Consider the following 22,017-nt stretch of genomic DNA (forward strand, 5'->3'; position numbering starts at 1 on the left):
AGCTAGAAATGCTTTAGATGAACAGGAAAATAATAGTCGAAGAAATAATATAAGAATTAGAGGTTTGGATGAAAATGTGAACTCAAGGGACTTGATATCAGTTTTACAGGGGATCTTCCAAAGGTTGGACATGGACTTGTCCATAGACGATCTGCTGATCGATCGGGCATACAGAATAGCTGGAGTGAGGAGGGCAAAAGCTGGTGAAACTAGAGACGTTATCTGTAAACTGCACTATGCACGAATAAAAGATAAAACAATGACTGCAATAAGACATAAGGAGAATATAGAATATGACGGAAAACAACTGACATTTTTTCAGGATCTAACCAAATATACTCTGGACAAAAGAAGAGCATTAAAACCACTGGTGGAGCAACTTAGAAAAAGGAACTTGCAATACAGATGGAAATTCCCATTTCAACTGCAAGTTTATTATGAAGATTCGTCAGTAGTTTACAGGAACCTAGAAGACTTACCGGAATTTGTAAAGGATCTTGGTCTTTCACCAGTAGACTTACCAGAATGGCCAAAACCTTATAGAAAAATAGTAAAACAGTAAAAAGCTTATAGGGAATTATGGAGGTGGATGGGGGGAGGGGGAATTTATTTATTGATGGGGGGCCAGTTGGAGATTTATGGTTAAATTTTTTTTTTTTTTTTTTTTTTTTTTTTTTTTTTTTTTATAACTAGGGGTTAAAGGGTATGGGAAGTTTTTGATATAATGGAATATGACAAAAAAAAATTATTTTTTATTTTATTTCTTTTTTTTTTTTTTTTTTCACAAATAGGGGGAAAAGGAAGGAGGGGTTTTTTTTCTTTTTTTTTTTTTTTTTTGTTTTTTTTTTTGTTTTTTTGTTTTTTTTTTTTTTTGTTTTTTTTTTGATTTAATGAAATACGGCAAGTTTATTTACTTACGGAAAAAAGGGAAAATTTTTTTTTTTTTTTTTTTTTTTTTTTCTCTTTATTCATAATGGGGGATAAGAGGGAGGAGGTGGTTTGTGATATAATGAAATTTATTTATTTATTTTTTTTTTTTTTTTTTTTCTCTTCTCACAATTAGGGGTAAAAGGGAGGTTTTTGGTAATAAATGAAATATGACAAATTTATTTATGTAGGGGAATACACAGATAAAAATAGAAATGGAATTGATTAATAGAAAAATTATAAAATTTATTTATTTATTTATTTATTTATTTATTTATTTTTTTTTATTTTTTTTTTTTTTTTCACAACAAGGGGTAAGGGGAAGAGGAGGTTTTTGATATAATGGAATATGGTAAAAAATAATTAAAAATTTATTAAATTAATTAATTTTTTTTTTTTTTTTTTTTTTTTCCCTTTCTTCACAATTAAGGGGCAAAAGGGAGATGGAGGTTTTTTGTAATAAATGAAATATGACAAATTTATTTATTTATATAAGGGAATACACAGATAAAAATTGAAATGGAATTGATTAATAGAAAAATTATAAAGTTTTTTTTTTTTTTTTTTTTTTTTTTTTTTTCTTCTTTTTTCACAATAAGGGGTAAGGGGAAGAGGAGGTTTTTGATATAAGGGAATATGGTAAAAATTATTTAAAATTTATTTAATTAATTAATTAATTTATTTAATTTTTATTTTTTTTTTAAATTTTTTTTTTTTTTTTTTTTTTTTTTTCCTTTTCTTCACAATTAAGGGGTAAAAGGGAGATGGAGGTTTTTTTTGTAATAAATGAAATATGACAAATTTATTTATTTATATAGGGGAATACATAGATAAAAATTTAAATGGAATTGATTAATAGAAAAATTATAATTTTTTTTTTTTTTTTTTTTTTTTTTTATATATATGGAATATTTTTTTTTTTTTTTTTTTTTTTTTTTTTTTTTTTTTTTTTTTTTTTCCCTCCCCCTTCCCCCATCCTTGTGCCATTTATTCTCAGATTAAGCCTTGGCCTCCCTCCTTCGTCTAAAACTTTTTTGCGAGGATCAAGGGTAAGAGGGAGGAAGCTTAAGGACATAAACTAAGGGATAAGTGGAATGGCAATAGAAGCCAGAAGCATTGAGTTAGATATGAATAAACAGGTGGCTTAGGAGACAGGGGTACTGACGGGCGGCTAATCTGCATCAGCGGTCCTGATATTTCCCCTTCTAATAGGGATCTTACTTGTTAAGTAAGTTAGACTTTTTTAAGTCGGTAGTTATAGGGTAGTGAATGAGAAGGAGTGAGTGGGGGGGGAGTGAGTGGAGAAGGGACAAGGGGGGGGGGGGGTAAGGAGAAAATTAGGGATAAGGGGGGGTTAGGACTAAGTGTAGGGGAATAAAAGAATAGCCCCCTTATAATTTTTTTTTTTTTTTTTTTTTCTCTCTCTTTCCTCTCTCTATTTTTCCAAAGTAGCTGGGACCCCCATAGGGAACAGTATATCTCAATAAATTAAAATGGAGGGGTTGAAAATGTGTTCTTTCAATGCAAGAGGCCTCAACTCTCCCTCAAAAAGAAACCAAATTTTAGACTTTTTCCATAAACAAAAGGTAAAAATAATCCTATTACAAGAAACGCATTTTCGTTCCGACCACATTCCGAAATTAATTAATAAAAATTATATTAATTGGATTCATGACACATTTACATATTCCAAATCAAGAGGGGTATCAATAGCTTTTCATAAAGATCTGTTACATCAAATAGTTCAGGAACATAAGGGAAAAGATGGTAGGTCAATAGTTGTAAAGGTAAAAATACTTGAGAGGATGGTTACAATTATTAATCTTTATCTACCAAACTATGAACAGGTTAAGACAGGGATAAAAATCCTAAGGAACGCACTGGATAGTGCAGAAGGAATAATAATAATAGGAGGTGATTTGAATTTTATAATGGATATGAAAAGGGACACTACCAATATCAAATCTCAAAGGGAAAATAAACATCTAAAAGAATTTAAAGAATTATTAGATAAACATCAAATGGTTGATATATGGAGGGTACAACATCAAAAAGAAAAGAACTACACATATTACTCAAATGTTCATGACTCTTATCATAGGTTAGATTACTTTTTCCTGAACCAAAAGGGGCTATTGTTGAAACCAACAACAAATATAGGAGGGTTTTTATGGTCAGATCACGCACCCATATATTTAGAGTTAGCAATAACGGAATTCGTAAAAACAAGAGGAAGGTGGAGTTTGAATGACAACCTGCTTAAAGATAAAAAATGTTTTGAGGATATCCAGCGAGAGATAAGGGAATTTCAGTTAAATCACGATAAAGATGATACCTCACCCCCCATACAGTGGGAAGCTTTAAAATGCGTATTAAGAGGACTGTTCATCAAGCACGGAAGTAGAGTAAAAAGGGAAAAAGAGCAAAGGAAAACTCAATTGCTGTTGGAAATTGGGAGACTGGAAGATAAGCACAAACAGAAAATGAAGCCAGAGGATTATATACTCTTAAAAGATAAAAGAATTGAGCTACAGGCCGTGCTTGATGAGGAGTCTCTCCGGATAAGGGATAGGAATAAAACACATTGGTATCAATATGGAAATAAACCGGGGAAACTACTAGCAAAAACATTGAGAGACCAACAACCTACAACATCTATAGTAAAGATCTTAAAAACAAACGGGGAAATAACACACGATCCAGCTGAAATTATAAAAACATTTCAAAACTATTATGATAAACTATATAATATAGAAATACAGCAGGAAAATAAAAAGGAGGAAAGGGGGGAAGAGATTCGAAAATATGTTAACGAGACAGCCTTGCCCAGATTCTCTAGAGAAGCAATTGAGGAAATGGAAGAAAAAATCTCAAGGGAAGAGATACAACAGGCAATAGCCGAAATGGCCCTGGGAAAGAGCCCAGGACCAGACGGCTATACAGCAAGGTTTTATAAAGTATTTCAAAATCTAATTATACCCTTACTTGAAAAAACATATAACTCAATAACTAAAACGCAAACCTTTGCACCACAGAGTACAGAAGCTCACATTATACTTATTCCGAAACCAGAAAAAGATCATACATTAAGTAAAAACTTTCGCCCCATTTCATTAACAAATATCGATATTAGACTTTATTCAAAAATTATATCTAATAGATTAACCCCAAGAATGCCGGAACATATAAAGCTAGATCAAACAGGGTTTATAAAAGGGCGAGAAACCAGGGATAATATAATAAAGACATGTACGCTTATGGAATATGCTCAGAGAGCCGCCATCCCAGCCTGTTTATTAACTATAGATGCTGAGAAGGCTTTTGATAGGGTGGGATGGCGGTTCTTAGAAGAGGCATTATTACAGATAGGACTGGGCCCTAGGATGTTAGGCAGAATTATGGCACTATATGCCAACTCAAGAGCCAAAATAAGAATAAACGGGATGCTTTCAGAGTTTATAAAGGTATCAAATGGGACCCGTCAAGGATGCCCCCTATCTCCTTTATTATATATAATAGTAATGGAACATCTAATTAATGCAATAAGGGAAAATAAAGATATACAAGGGATTAAAATTAGAGATAAGGAGTATAAATTGGCAGTATACGCTGATGATTTATTACTTTATATAACAAATCCTATTATAACAATCCCTAATATAATAAAAGAACTTGATAAATTTGGGGAATTAAGTAACTTTAAGGTAAATTACGAAAAATCTGAAATGATGAATATTACTCTAGAAGATAAAATGCAATCACTTTTACAAAAAGATTTTCCGTTTAAATGGCAGAAAGAGATGATTAAATATTTGGGCATCATGATTCCGAAGGATCTGAAGCAGATACAAGAACTCAATCATAATGTGATTATACGTAAAGTAATAAAACAATTGCAAAAATATGAAAGAATAACACAATCATGGTTAGGGAGAATAAATATAGTAAAAATGGAATTATTACCAAAGGTCTTATATGTATTCCAAACGCTACCCATTGCTTTATCTAAGAGGATAATGATGGATTTAAGGAAGGCTATAAATAGTTTTATATGGACAAAAAAAACCTCCCGAATAAAAAGAGAAACATTAACTAGAACAAAAGAAAATGGAGGTTTGGCTTTACCTGATTTTTTAAAATATATGCAAGCGGCATCATTGATTAGAATTATAAATTGGCAACATGACAGTAAAAATAAACAATGGGTAATGCTGGAAGAGGATATTGCAGGTATACAGTTAAAATTCCTGCCATGGATAAGACCTGAACTAAGGGAGAAAAAAAAGGAACTACCAATTTTTGTGAGAGCTACTTTAAAAATATGGGATGCGGTGCTCAAAAAAGGAAAGCTATCCTCCAGGACTGGACCCTTGTCCCCATTGATATCTAACCCAGAATTTAAGCCAGCAATGGAAAGTGTTAGCTATTTGAAATGGAATAAGATGGAGAATATAAGACTGATCCAGATCCTGGTGGATGGTAATATGCCTAGTTTAAGCGATCTTGGATTAGAAATAAAAAAACACTGGTTGCAATATCACCAACTAGAAACATTTATTGAAACCAATATAAATTTAATAAATAGACCATTAACTAAATTTGAGCAGATAATATTAAAGGAGCAGAACCATAAAAATAAACTATCTAAAATATACGAATCACTGTTACCCACAGGAGATATTAGAGACTTAATAGGAATAAAAAAGTGGGAAGAAGAGTTAGGAGAGATAATTGTAGAAGAAGAATGGAAAAAAATATTAGGAATAATACACAAAACCACAACGGCATTAAAACATCAAGAACGAAACTATAAAGTAACAATGAGATGGTATTGGAGTCCAGTGGCACTAAAAATAATTAATAAAGGTAACACAGATAAATGCTGGAGATGTGGGATAGAAAAAGGGACAATGGAGCATATTTGGTATAGTTGTAAGAAAGTAAAAAATTTCTGGTTAAGGATTTTTGAGATATATCAAAAAGTGACTGGAAAAAGACTGACTCCAGACGTGAAGATAGCATTATTTTCTCTTACGTCAGATACAGTACACAATATGAAACAGGGGATAATACAACATATGACAACAGCAGCTAGAACAATAATAGCACGTAAATGGAAAGAAACTATGAGTCCAACAATAGGAGAATGGATATGTGAAATGAACGAAATATGCTTTATGGAAAAACAAATAAGAGTAGAAGGATATATAAATAATCAACTACCAATTGTATGGAAACAATGGGAAGAGTTTAGGTCCTCTAGTGGAATGAGGGAATACTTATAATGTGGGGTGGGGGAGGGGGAGGGGAGAGAGAGGATAGGAGGGGGGAAATGGGATATTAGAGGGAGGGGGGATAGATAGGGAGGGGGGGAAGGAGGGAAAGATGTTAAGAAGAGAGGGGGGGGGGGTTTCCTTTTTTTTTTTTTTTTTTTTTTTATTATTATTTTTGAGTGTATGGGGATATGTTAGTAAATGTATTATATATTGAGAGAGTTTTTTATGTATGATGTAGTAAATGTACCAGAATGTATTATGGATAATTTTGAAAAAGAATAATAAAGAGAAAATTTGAAACAAAAATATCTAAAAACATATTTTTTCCCTCAGTTTAGGCCGATACGTATTCTTCTACATATTTTTGGTAAAAAAATCGCAATAAGCGATTATTGATTGGTTGGCGCAAAAGTTATAGCGTTTACAAAATAGGCATAGTTTTATAGCATTTTTATTAATAATTTTTTATTATTTTTTTTTTACTAGTAATGGCGGCGATCAGCGATTTTTATTGTGACTGGGACATTGTGGGGGACCCATCGGACATTTTTGACACATTTTTGGGACCATTGTCATTTCTACAGTAATCACTGCTATATAAATGCAGTGATTCCTGTGTAAATGACACTGGCAGTGAAAGGGTTAACCAGTGGGTGGCAGTGTAGGGGTTAAGTGTTCCTAGGGGTGTGTTACTAACTGTGGAGGGGTTGGGCTTTCATTTAGTGAACACTGATCTCTGCTCCAATCACATGGAGCAGAGATCAGCGTCACTAGTTGCTAGGCAGAATGGAGAAATGTTGTTTACACAGCATTTCCTCCATTCGGCCACTCCGTGAGACGATCGCGGGGATGCCCGCGGCGATCAAGTCCGCAGGTCCCGCGACCGGACTCACGGGGGTCCCGACCAGCGCGATGGCAGGACAGCATTGAATATTGGACGTACCTGTACGTCAATATGCCTGCCCGTGCCATTCTGTCGACGAACATCATCATGCGCTGGTCGGGAAGTGGTAAATTATTCTGAAAGACTCCTTCTCAACATTGCAGTGCACTGCATTGTGTTACTGCACACATAAAAAGGGATATGCCATGCAAAACTGTATATTGTACTAAGGTAGTCCATTCATTAGCTGCTAGTGGACTCACCCACCAAAACTGAACCTGAGCTTTTTTCTGATACCCCGCAATGCAACACAAATGTGTTACCACCTGTTGTGGTGCACTGCAATGCAGGTCAGATTCCTTAGTACATTGGGCGTCATTCAAAATTAAATGGGTTGCAATGTGTGCTGTGATAAGTCACCTTATCACAATCTAAAGGTGTAAAGTCAGTCTAGGAGCTCATTCACACTTGTTGGATAAACCTTTAATTTGTGTGTGCCATGCTTTGTACTAATGTGTCTTGACAATTATTAACTTAATGAAATGTAAATGGGCCTATGCATAACTGAACGAGTATGTGCATGAGTGCAAGGGTGTGTGCAAGGGCTTTTATGTAAAAAGACCTGTACTCAGGAGAAGTATACCGGGGGCACAGTGTCCCTGACCTCCTTTCTACCCAGTTTCCAGCATTGTACTGAGCATTAGAGATGAGCCGAACCCCCCCGGTTTGGTTCGCAGCAGAACTTGCAAACAGGCAAAAAATTTGTGCAAACACTGTTAAAATCCATGGGACACGAATATGAAAAATCAAAAGTGCTCATTGCAAGTTATTGCCATAAAAAGTGGATGGGGGCCTGACGACATGTATCAATGCAAAAATAAGTTTAAAAATGGCAGTTTTTTCAGGAGCAATGATTTTAATAATGCTTAAAGTGAAACACTAAAAATGAAATATTCCTTTAAATATCGTGCCTGTGGGTCTCCTTAGAGCTGGTTCACACTGGGATAACTTGTCAGGCGATTCTGTACTATGGAACCGTTCTAATAGGAGCGACTCAAGTCGCTCCGACTTAGAAAAAGGTTCCTGTATTACTTTTGGGGCAACTTGCATTGACATCTATACAGCAAGTCGCCGATGCTGTTGTGTGCAGGTCGCCTGAGGCAGTCACGCTGCAAGTCATGCTGCCTCAGTATAAACTGGCTCTTAGTCTGCCTGTAAAGTAGCGCATCTTTTCCATGTTCATAACAGTACCCCAGCAAAATGACAAAGGAAAAGGAAAACATTTAATTTAAAACTGATAACGGCTGTAATGTATTGTCGAATGCCGGCAATATAGATAAAAATCATTGAAAAAAACAGCGTGGGTTCCCCCCTAGTCCATTACCAGGCCCTTTGGGTCTAGTATGAATATTAAGGGGAACCCCATGCCAAAATAAAAAAATTGTATGGGATACCCCCAAAATCGGTACCAGGCCCTTCAGGTCTGGTATGGATAGTAAAGGGAACCCCTTGCCAAAATAAAAAAATGACGTGGGGGTCCCCGCAAAATCCATACCAGATCCTTATCCGAGCACGCAAACCAGACAGGCTGCAGGAAAATTGGGGGATGAGAGAGCGCCCCCCCCTCCTGAACAGTACCAGGCCACATGCCCTCAACATTTTTTTAATTTTTTTAATAAAAGTATTGTCCAAAATTTTGTCCTGTCATTCTTACTTTTTGACACTTTTTTGGTGAATGGGTAGGGGTACAATGTACTCAATACCCATTCACATAGGGGGGGCCGAGATCTGGGGTCCCCCTTGTTAAAGGGGGCTTCCAGATTCAAATAAGCCCAACCGCCCGCAGATCCCCACAACCAACGGGCAAGGGTTGTGGGGAAGGGGCTCTTTTCCCCATCAACATGGGGACAAGGTTGAAAGAAATAGAAAAGGGAATATTCCTGCACTAATATGGAGAATTGGATAGTATGGAAATTCCTATGGTGCAGCAAAATCACTGTGAGGGTCAAACACTACCCACAGTAAGGTATATATAAAAAAAAACAATAGATGGTGTTGTGTTCCAAAAAATAAAGCGCTGAAATACAGTGACAATAATATCAATTCAAGTAATACACATACTGATATATGTAAATAATCAAATGCATTGATCTGCAAATACGATAATGATCAGAAAAGTGCAATAAATGTGCAATGGATGCAAATAAAGTGACTGTGTACAAATACTCAAATGTCCAAAATGCATAAGAAAGAATAAAATAAAAATTAAAAATGCATAAAATAATAATATTCAACAATAATCCCTATATATAAAAGTACAAATGGTGCAGATAAATCACAGTCTGAAAGTGATATTTATCTTTCAACCTTGGAAAGGTGCAAAGTGTAAGCGAAAGGTGCTAGCTGACAACTACACGTTGCACTATGACTTTAGTGCTGTGAATCTTCAGTGCAAATGACACCCATAGGTGTACTAACTTCTTACCTTACTGCTGTAAGGTAAGCAGCATTCAATGAAAACAGATGGGGTTGGTGGCCACTCAAAGGGAAGAGGGGGGTCTCCTGTCCATTCCTCCTAAGGAGTTCCAGTATATGCAGAGCCTAGAAGGTGATTCCTCTGGATGCCTTTCTCCAGGACTAGGTGAATAGCCAAACACCGCTCAAATGCATCAAACCGGGTAGTATAAAGAGGAAACAAGGAGCCTCTATAGTGTTGTTTTTAAATATTCTGTGTTTATTACATAAAATTTAAAAGATCAGGTACTCACATTTGTGTAAAAAAATGTTACAGTGTATCAAAACGAGCAGCGAGCTCACGGCCAGGACGTCACTTCTGGTGTCCGTATGTCAAGAGGACATATGGACACTGGAAGTGACGTCCTGGCCATACACTGTAACATTTTTTTTATGACAATAACTTGAATATAAGCCTTTAAAATTAGCACTTTTGATTTTTCATGTTCGTGACCCATAGACTTTAATGGAGTTACATAGTTACATAGTTGGTGAGGTTGAAAAAAGACACAAGTCCATCAAGTCCAACCTATGTGTGTGATTATATGTTAGTATTATATTGTATATCCCTGTATGTTGCGGTGTTCGCTTGTTCCTACACATTTTTTGCCTTTTGCCTGTTCGCAGGTTCTGGTATGAACCGAATGGGATGAGGGGGTGTTTGGCTCATCCCTAGAATACAGTGTGTGAAAAGCCAAAACTTTTTTTTGGATAGAGGGATGGGGGATTGAAAGCAATGTCTAATTTGTATTGATGTCTGTGTCCTTGCTGGGGAGATTCACCCTATTTGTCTTGGTGACCATTGCAACTAGAATGAGAAAATCTAAAGGGGGGGTCTTTTTAATGAAGCATTTGACCCAGTGACATCTAAGTCAATCCAAAAGGGGATTTAAGGTACTTTGGAAAGATTTGCTCTCACTTCCTGTTGTGTTTTCCATTTAGTAGGATTTTAACTATCCTCTACTCCTTACAAAATGGAAGAAAGAGATTTGGCTTTAGACATACAAATCTATAAAATCTAGAATTCAAGAACAGTTATAATGGACTTGAACTTTGAAATGGGACATTTGACAAACTTTAAAAGAAAGTAGTAAAATCTGCACTACACTGTCTAGTGTCTTGGTCCTCCAGTGTCCACATATAGCAGTTTAATATGCTTGGTTACTTCCTGCTTGACTTTTTGGTCCTTATGCCTGCCTTCATAGATCTTAGTGCCATGTCAAATCTGTGGTCCTTCACTATGAATTATTTTACATAAAGACTTGCATATTAATCTTTTTTTCATTTACCCTACTTAGAAATAGATGTTAGTAGGTGAGAAACATTATTTTCCCAGTCCAGTAATTGACCATTACAGAAGTCTGTTCAGGCAGGGGGTATGTTTTCTGCTCCAAGAAGCATTGTTATAGTTCATTTACTGTGACCAACCTTTCTGCTATAAAATTTAGATTTCAAAATAACAGTTATTCTGGCATAAATGAAATCTATAAAGCACTTCACCATGTTTCTTTAACCCCCTTTATTGGACATTTCCCAACATTTACTGTATGCTACAAAGAAAATATAAATCTTAAACAGATACATTGTTTCTGTTAATAAATTCTATAATTAATACAAAAAAGTAAAACAAAACTAAAATCATTTAGGGCAAAATGTATTTCTTCCATTGTGATCATTTAAAAAAAGGTTTCACTTTAATTAAAAAGTTGTTTCCTTGCTTCAGCCCCCATCTGTGCAATAGCAAGAAGGCATACCCTACTTTCCACAATCCAATTGTAGGAAACAGCAGGATTTTCTTCCAATGTTGTTGATGTAGACTCATTCCCTTATTTGAGTCATAATGGTGCTTATAGACTTATAGATGTTTTTCTCCAAACTGCAGCCTAAGGTTGCCTTTTGACTTCTGGCAATAAACTTTAACTAAATTGGGCTTAGCCGCCTAATGACTGCAGCCATTCAACTTCAATTACAGTTACACTTTAACCACTTGCCATCCAACATATGTATATAAACATGCTGGAACCATTTTTTAATGATGAAAATTGGCTTTAATATAAAAGTGATTCTGGTGAGTTTACAGTAGTAATGATCTATAAATGGTCAACTGCCTTGGGGGGCAGTCGAGGCAATCCGAGGTCTAATGGACTCCTTTTGTTACCATAAAAGCTACCTGTCCATGTCCGAAGCTAGCACAAGGGGCACTGGTCACCCCTTGTTATCCCAATAAAGTTAAATGAAAAAAATGTAAATAAAAAAATGTTAAAGCAATCCTGTCCCCCCATATTCACGTGCACATATAAACACGCACGTAAGTCCAGCATTAACATGTACACAGTGATTCCACACACATGTGAAGTATGACCGCGAATGTCAGAGTTAGTACAATGATTCTGCCATAGCTCACATTGAACTCAAATATCAATATGTATGCTGGGCTGTACATTCCCAATCCCCCACTGCCTAATTCTGTACACTGGGCTGTACATTCTTTATTCCACAATGCCTCATTCTGTATGTTGTACCATATGTTCCATACCTGGTTCTATACCTAAAAAACAAAAAATGCAGCACATAAAAACAAATTACACGTGAGAATTCATATTCACAATCAATAAAGCATTATGCCTCAAATGTGAAATGATAAACTTTAAAATATTGTCCATAAAGATCAAAAAAGTACACAGTAAAATGTACTAGTATATACTGTAAACGTGAAAGAGTGTACAAAAAAAGTCACATTTAAAACGCCTTGCTCAGTTGGAAAGGAATTCAGGGATAGCCAACACGACACCCAAAAAACTAATGATACTGGAGGCTTACCAGAATGCCAGTGACCCCCTTGTTCAGGGTCGTCAGAAAATGCTCAACTATGCAGTAAAGATGTTTCTGATAGCAGGAGCAAGGATTTCAAACAATTAAGAGGAACCCTGGGTTGTTCTCACTGGATCTCAGAATATGCAAAACAAAGGCTCAACATAGTGTCATATTTAAAAGCATGAGAGTTTATTAAAAAGTAATGCACTTACATCTATGTAGCTTGCAAACAGCATGTACAAAAACGCCAGATTTAAAGGTAGGTCTTCCTTCAATAACCAACATGGCCAACACTTAGCCACACATGTGTGGTAGCGTGTGTGCCTGGCTCTGTCCATTTAAAGCACAGATTTAAATTTAATTTTTTTGTACACTCTTTCACATTTACAGTGTAAACACTAACACATTTCACTTTGTACTTTTTTGATCTTTATAAACAATATTTTTTATGTTTATTTCACATTTGATGTATATCTCTTTATAGATCTTGAATATGAATTTTCATGTATAATTTGTTTTTATGCACTGCACTTTTTGTTTTATATGTGCCTAGTATCAGAGGTATGGTGTTCAGCAGCTTTTGTCACATTTATCACAAGCGCAGATATCTTTTTTTTTTCTTATTTTCTTTCTATACCTCACCCAGTCTAAAAGTTCGGAATCCTCCTTATTTTCTTTAATCAGCCCCATAAAGGGACTTACTTACGCCGATACCAATAATGGGACTTAATTTAACCCACTAACCCTAAGAATATTATTTATTTTACCCCCATCAACACCAATGATGGGCCCTTTTTATGCCTGCTGTCTTTTCAGTTTATTCAGAGGCCTTATTTTATCTTAAACATAGCAAACTAGAGGGAACAATGCAACATTCCAGCTATATGGCATCAAGTCACACTCATTTTTTTAACCACACCCACTGTATTGGCCATGCTCCTAATAGGTTCAGTAGTATTTGTGTAATTTTATTTTACTTAGGTGTACCTCATAATCAATTCAGAATGTTGGCAACTATGCAATTAAAACTGCACAGGGACAGCAACAATAAAGCTGGATAACCCAAAGTGAGTGGGATGGCAAGCTGGAACAGTTTTACTGTATGTGACCATACCTGGCACCTTAATACATTTGTGTAGAAATCCAGCCATGGTTTTTGTTCCAGACCATTTATCTTAGTGTAGAGGTATACTCAAAACTTTATTTTGGATAGGTGGTAAAGAATAGGTTCTTTCTACTATGTCTCTACTTGAGGTCTTCTCTCTGGTGTTCTATCCATGGGTGGCACTAGTCAATGGCACAAGAAAAGAAGAAAAATATCTACATGGGGTCACCAACAGCAATAAAACTAAAATTAAAGTAGTATTCCTTTCTCACTCTTCTAATACAAAAGTTTTTATTGCTATTGATGTCCCCCTAAGACGCTTATTTATTTTCTATGTATGAATGTAGATACCGCCACCAATGTTAACTCTAATACAGAGAGTATAGAGAGTTAAGACGAACACCTCTGAGTTGATTGAGCTGCTTGCTTTTTTTTGGGCTTTATGACATCCAAAATCTCATTGCCTAACACAGGAATGGGTAACTTCATTCATTACATGAACTAAACCATTGCAGTGAGTAACAACATGCTCTCATGACAGTCTCTCCTAAATCTTTGCACCATGACAGTCCCTCTATAGCTCTGTAGGTTGTGTAACTCGCCAAATGTATTTATTTTTAAAGTGCTGACAATTTTTGCAAATCTTTTAAATATTGTACATTGGCATCAGTCCCTGCCCTCAACGAGCTTATGATCTAAGTTCCCCGCCTCATTTGCTTATGAGCACAATTAACATACTGGAAAATCTTTGGAGTGTGGGAGGAAACCCATGCAAGCACAGGAAGAACATGGTGGTGTCATGGCTGGGATTTGAATCAATGACTCTAGTACTGCAAAGCAAGAGGACCAATCACTAAGGCAACATGCTACCCCAGACCTTCCCTAAAACTCCAATATTTCTATACCATCTATCTTTCTATAACGTGACAGTCTCCTCATTATGGCAATCATCTTTTGTAACATGGCAGCAGAAAAAAAAGTTCAAGCAAAATCTCTAAAAATTGGTAACTGTAAATTGGAATTTGAACAGATCTATAGAAAAACATCCTAATATGAGTTGGATCTATAGAAATAGACCTAATATTTAGCTTAAATATAATATATAAAGTCAATAAACTTTTCCTTAAAACATGTCTATAATTTACACATGGTGGATTTTAACCCATCTATATTTTGTAATTGTATATGTGTTATGTTATGCATCATCAAGACTCTGCGTGTCTCATTGGTCCTAAATTCTGAATTAATCCTGTTTAATTGTTCTGCATTATTTTTATTGTTATGCAGATTATTTTGTTTATATGTTCTATTTGTTCCTACTAAACAAAAAAGACCTACTTGTCCAAAAGGAGATTTGGAGCAAATGAAAGTTTTCCTGGATAATCCACGGAGCGCCAGATTAAACCCACCATGAGGATTTCAAGCCAAGCGCATTCCAAGAGATGTACTTGGTCATGAAGTGTTAAGTCCACAAAACCTGCAACAAAAAGAATTTACATTAATAACGAGCTATAACTATTAGCATTAGTTATAACATTTTATCGGATTCCATTTGTTTTATGTATTGATTTAAAGCTAGAGGTTAGAGTTGTCTTCCAGTATACCTTATTTAGTAAAATTGTGTTAATTATATCAATATATCAGATTTCATTTGTTTTATGTATTGACTTAAAACAAAATATTAAAGTTGTCTTTACCAATGATTCATCCAGCATACCCTGTTAATGTGTTTACAGGTTGAAAAAAAAAAATCAAGAGCCTATAACATTTTTCTATAATGACCTTATAAGATATTTTTTGTAAAAAAAAATAGGAAGGAAAAAAAAAATGCTCTCAATGCATATGTTGAAAATTTTTGATCTGAAATCACATCCAGCAAACAATCTCAATTAAAATAATAATATCACACCATCTGTACCTTCTTCTTCATCACTGCCACAGTGATTGATTGATGAAGAAGTCTGACTAGAAGAGGACTATTCCTTTGATGGGTATCAATGACTGCAGGAATAGTAAATATTGAACTGGGGAATGTTTCCCTGGTTGGTTAGAAAGCAATCATTCAAAAAACTTGGAATGTTTACTACTACTTTAACAATAGATGATGCCTTGTGATTCTGCCAGAAATGCAAGCTCTACCTTCCTTCCATAGGCATACAACACTGACACTTTTTCATTTAAATGGTAAGCAAATGAAGTTTGCATTTTGACTACTAAACAACACATCAACATTACCTATGTCAGCACATTGCCCTTTGCTCATCTCTCTTCTGTTATGCCCTGTACACACGGTCAGACTTTCCGGCCACAAAATCTGTCGGATTTTTTCAGATGGATTTTGGACGAAACTTCTGTTGCATACATACGGTCGGACAAAGTTGTCGGAAAATCCGATCATTCGGAACGAGGTGACGTAAATCACGTACGACAGGACTATAAAGAGGCCAGTAGCCAATAGCTTTCGTCTCGTAATTTATTCTGAGCAGGCGTGGCACTTTGTCCGTCGGAATTCTCTACACGCGATCGGAAAAAGTCAGATTGGATTTTGTTGTCGGAAAATTTTAGATCCAGCTCTCAAACTTTTTCCGATCTGACTTTTTCCATTGGAATTTCCGACCGTTTGTACAGGGCATAACTCTAAATTGGTAACCGTTCAATTTTTTTAAAGCTTGGCCTATGGAGATTTTTAGGTGCTGTAGTTTGTCACCATTCCACGAGTGTACGCAATTTCAAAGCATGACATGTTAGGTATCTTTTTACTCAGCATAAAATCATCTTTTGCATTATAGAAAAAAATTGGGCTAACTTTACTGTTTCGTTTTTTTAATTCATGAAAGTGTATTTTTTCCATAAAAATTGCGTTTGAAAGACAGTTGCGCAAATACCGTGTGACATAAAATATTCCAAGGATCGCCATTTTATACTCTAGGGTCCCTGCTAAAAAATATATATAATGTTTGGGATTCTAAGTAATTTTTTTAGCAAAAAATAGTGACTTTAACTTGTTAAGTTACAAATGTCAGAAATAGGCTTAGGCATGAAAGGGTTAAAGCAACTGTGCTGCTCAACTTTAGAAATATCAAATATATATAAGTACCTGTAATAAATAAATAGCCTACTATTGAGTAGGTGCAGGAAAATTACACTTCTGGGATATATAACTTGCAATGGGACGCATGCTACCATATGTATGAATCCACAATACATCACTAAAATACTTAGGTAAGAACTCATTTCAGTGATAAGGTACCAAAGGAGCTACCATATGTACTATTATTGCTCATTAAAATCTAGGTTGAGTTATTTCACAATATAAAGCTCCATACAACTCTGGCGTGTTAGATAAATATTGAGAAACATACACTGCAGTATATGTTTTATCTTTAAAAAAAAAAACAAATAGAAAAAAATAATAAAGACATACTAAAAAATAATGTTCCCACATAAAGAACACTACAAATAAAAAATACAAAGACACTGACATAGCTCAAGAAATGTCCTGCTTGTCCACTAAATTAGACATTTATGGGACATATAAGGACACAGGGATGGAAAACTTGTCAAGAAATGACATGTGTCTCATTAGCTCACGGATGTTGCTTCCAACGTTTTACTGCTAGCTGCCATAACCCCAGTATTTTCGGGAACGTTGAGCGTTTCTCTTTAGGGTAAAAGTGGATTCGACGCAGGATCACTTTTATCGGTGGTGTGAGACGTGTCCACCCCCCTCCCGGTCGTCTCTGCCACTTACCGGACCCACCAGTAAGATGATCGCATCCTCTCCCGTGGATGCCTGGCTGTCGACTGAGGGGAAGGTGGGCCCTGGTCGGCTCCATGGCATGGGAGGGCAGAAGCAATGTCAAACGTCACTTCCGCCCATAGCTCTTAAAGGAGAGATTTTTTCCGTTATTTTTTTTCAAGTGGCTTTTATTTTTTTTATTGCATTTTAGTGTAAATAAAATGCAGATCTTATATTTAAGAGGTCCTGTCATGCTTTTTTTCTATTACAAGGGATGTCCTGACGAGCTTGCGTGCAGATGAAAATGGTGTTCAAAACACACATGTGAGGTATCACCGCAATCCTGAGAGCAAGAGCAATAATTATAGCCCTAGACCTCCTCTGTAACTCAAAACTCATAACCTGTAGAAAAGTTTAGGTTAAAAGTTTTTGCCATTCCATGAGCAGGCGCGTGACATTTTGAGTATCAATTTACTCAGCATAACATTATCTTTCACAATATTAAAAAAATGGGCTAACTTTACTTTTCTCTTATTTTTTAATTCAAAAAAGTGTTTTTTCTCAAAAAAAAGTGTGCTCGTAAGACCGCTACGCAAATACGGTGTGACAGAAAGTATTGCAACAACTGTAATTTTATTCTCTAGGGTGTTAGAAAATATATATATATATAATGTTTGTGGTATCCAAGTAATTTTCTAGCAAGAAAAAATATTTTAACTTTAAAAGTGTAAAAAAGTGGCTCGGTCCTTAGTGGCTAAACTAATATTTCAGTTAGCGCTCATATTAAACACAACATAACTTTTACAAATTCACAAGTTCCAAAACTGGACATACAATATAAGTGGAACTAATAAATTTGCAATAGCTATTATGTGTAATTGCTAGGAAGATATATATAACCTCCCCACCTGCTGTTGAGCAAGCCCTTAAAATCCTGAATGAACCACCCCCTCTAAGGAATATACCCAGCCCTGTTCTGGCCAGATCCTTAAATTACAGACATTTAGAAATTATAGAAAATGACATGGGGAGAAATTAATAATTAAATGGCAAGCAATACAAAAAAAAAAGAAAAAAAAAAAAAAAGAAAAGCTACAATTGATATTTTTTATCCTACTCATAAATGTATCCTGCAAAGTCAAAAATAGTGACACAGGGAATGATGCATTCCTTTTAAAATCCTCAAGAGGCCGCTCATTGGCTAGATAGAAATAAACATTCTGTTAGAAACTAGAGAGGCTGAAAATCGCACAGAACATACTGCTTACCATATGTGTACATGGCTGAATATGTCATGGTAGCCAGGCATAGATGCTTGTTTCTTTTTTATTGTTTAAAGTACACTTGAATATTTACAACAACTTCTTTTTTTGACAAGCAAATAGTTGACATTGTGCTGCTTGTGTTATGTAATGTTATGTTTTATATTCACTGCCTTTTTAAGGTTTCTAATTCTAAGAACCTTACCATTGTGATTCCTCTAATACCTTTTTAGAACTGTAATTTTTTTTTACTTGCTGCCCATGTTCCTGCATATATAGTCAAAATGAGATGTACTTGGAATACTTGGAAACCAGTACCCATACTAGCGGACAGAAAGCAATTTTGTAGTCAACCAGTCAGGAGTCAGGACGAAGCAGAGAGAGAGAAGGTCTCAGCCACATGCCCTGTAAATGCTACTAAGACTAGATCAGAAGAAACAATTATGCAAGTATTTCTTTATTTCTAATAACTAACTAACTAATTTAACTGCAGCTGCCCATAACTGTGATCGCAGAATCCTAGTGACAAATAGAGTATCTCTGTCCTATTATTATCTCACCTGCAAAGTGCAAGGTGACTAGGACTGTATCCAGACTGGTTGGGTAACAGCTGGAGGGACTTCTCATCACCGCAGATCTTGTGTTCAGGTTTCTAATACAAAGACAAATGGCGCATCATCCTTAGGGGCCCCTGCAACGATACTTTGCTGCAACATTCATCTTGTTTTATCTCTATAATAAACAATATATACCCCAGTATACAGTATGTGCAAATTCCACTAGAACTCCATTCTGGACCTTTGCTGATATCTGTTTGCACATGTATGTACTATTACTCATCTCTTCTGATATAAAGCTTGTATTATTTTTATACTGTTGTGCATCTATATGCTTATGATTAATGTTGCATGCTTGTTGCAGTAGTTCTTCTGCTTCCAATTACTTTTATTACTGGTTAATTTCTCAGGAAGGAAATCACCTTTGTTCACAGAGGCCCTGTCCATGGGTGGAGACACTGCCAATTTTATTGTCAAACCCATTCTTCCACTTAGCGAAGGTACTGATTCTCTTATACCTAGTGATAGACTAGTCACAGCAGATCACATGGCAATTGTACAGAATGGATGGCTTTCATTCATACCATCTATCGTGTACTATTGTGTTGATCTCTGTGAATGGTGACAATGATCACAACGTACAGGCAGGGCCAATCATAGCCCATATGTACCATGTGATTAGCTGTGGCCAATCGCAGCTAACCACAATAGTAAACACTGAATTAATTGGTTTTATTCAGTAAAATGTGTTGCTTAAACCAGTGACATTCAGTGGTATAAGCAATCATAATGTGTAAAAAAAAAAATCATGATCACTTCCCTAGAGTTGTACAATGTTACCGTGGTTACACTGCATTGCTCTGGTCACAGTGTGTTAAATAAAATCATTAAAAAAAGAAAACATTTAAAAAAAATGATAAAAAATATATTTAAAAAATGTTTTGCTTTTCTTTTTTTACATACTGTCACCTGTCAGTGCTCCTGATCACTGCCACACCAGTTATATGATGACACTGTCCATATGAAGAAAAAACAAATACTCCTGTGCTCAAAAGATTGCCGTGCAGTTGATTGGAAAGAATTGGTCTTTACTAATCAAGCCACCACATGAGCTGTGATGCCACTCACAACAGGTCAGGGGGAACCCAGAAGAATTTTTAAAAGGGAAAACAGAACAGAGGGCGCACCAGCCTTGCACATTACTTTTACAACACTTTAATATAATAAAAATAAGAATGCATACTCACAAATGAGTAATAATAATAATTATCATGATAAAAGACCATCTACCTGCATTCTAAACTTAGCTCTAAAGAAGAAGAGACACCCCTCGAAATGCATCAGTTTTCTTTAGACTCTACATCCCCCCACCCCTGTTACTGGCCAACCAGATCTTGCTGTATGATGCAAATGATGGACTTTATACAATTGCTTGATTTTATTAGTTGTTTGTGAGTATGCATTCGTATTTTTAATATATTAAAGTGTTGCGAAGGTAATGCGCAAGGCTGGTGCGCCCTCTGTTCTTTTTTTCCCTTTTTATATGATGACAATGTTTTGCACTGGTGGCAGTATGTAAAAAAATATATATATATTTTTTTCATTTACTAAAAAATTGTGACTAAACTGTACAACTTAAAAAAATGCCATGCCTCTTACTTTGGGGGATATTTGTACTGTCCCAATGTTTTCAGGCCTCAAGAAATTAGACAGGCCATTAGTACATCAGGATTGATCAATTTTCAGTTATATACTGTATACCAAGGTTTGTAGACCCTATAACTTTCTTAGAGACTAAATAATAAACACTGATTAATAAACACTGATTTGGGTTATTTTGACTAAAGAAATGTTGGCCTGGGCAGGAAGGGGTTAGAAGTGCCTGGTATTGAATTGGTTAAATTCTCCTATTAACCGAAATGGGCACATTGTATTTTTAGATTGTGAAATCTATCTCATATTTACTATAATAGCAGTATTTATACATGCTCCCTTCTCGAATTGATTACTTACAATCCATTGTTTATCTAGATTACAGTAGATGTCCCATTGCTGGTTTCAGAGGCTTTCTATTCATCGAATTGAATGGGAAGATATATGAAGGATTCTGCACCATAAAATGAAATGCTCTGGCTTTCAACACCATATCTGACTATTTAGAAGTGACTTTGCAGGTAGTAACCATGGTGATTTATTATATATTAAAAGAGTTGTAAACCCTCAAGATTTTAGACCTTAATGCATTCTATGCATTAAGGTGAAAAACCTTTTGTAGTGCAGCTGCCCCCTAGAGCCCCCCTTTTACTTACCTGAACCCAATTGTTCCATCGACGGGGACGAGCACAGCAGCTCCAGCCGCTGTCTCGGGTCCTCATTGGATACATTGATAGCAGCGCAGCTATTGGCTCCCGAGTGCCCCCTTTGGAAAGCAGTTTTCTGAGGGGGGACTCAATTTGGCGAGGAGCCAGGAGCGCCACTGGTGTACCCCATAAGAGGAGGATCAGGGCCACTCTGTGCAAAACCCTTGCACAGAGGACTTAAGTATAACATGTTTGTTATTTTAAAAAAACAAACCTTTATGACTACTTTAAGAAAGCTCAATATATAACTCAAAAAAGGCCAGTTGATCATTCCCCCATTATTGGTATAGTTTTATGCTTTGGTCAGATAGATACTAAAAATGATCAACATTAAAAAATATATCGGTAGAGGCCCACTTTATTTAAAATGCATATTTAGTTGATTACTGAATTGAATAGCTTTTTAGAAATGAATGTGGATTTAACAAGTTTGTTTACAGCATGATACACTGCTAAAGCATATCTCAGGGGCCTTCTCAATAAGGAGATTAGTCAAAAACCAGTAAGGAAAAAGGTGTGTTAATGAATGCATTAAGAGGAGACAGAGCCAGGAGATGCATAGAAATCCGACTAAGGAGAA

General features: G+C 35.7%; 1 protein-coding gene across 1 annotated transcript in view; it reads right to left on the reverse strand.

The window, feature by feature from the left end:
* Positions 1-22,017, reverse strand: part of ESR1 (estrogen receptor 1) — a 515,033-nt gene that overhangs the window by 27,296 nt on the left and 465,720 nt on the right. The window contains exon 6 of the mRNA XM_077486339.1: positions 14,858-14,996. Within this exon, the coding sequence (XP_077342465.1) occupies positions 14,858-14,996 (139 nt within the window). The remainder of the gene's footprint in view (positions 1-14,857; positions 14,997-22,017) is intronic.

This window comes from Lithobates pipiens, unplaced genomic scaffold (assembly GCF_037356315.1).
Source record: "Lithobates pipiens isolate NorthernLeopardFrog02 unplaced genomic scaffold, aLitPip1_a1.2 Scaffold_18, whole genome shotgun sequence".
Classification (NCBI taxonomy): domain Eukaryota; kingdom Metazoa; phylum Chordata; class Amphibia; order Anura; family Ranidae; genus Lithobates; species Lithobates pipiens.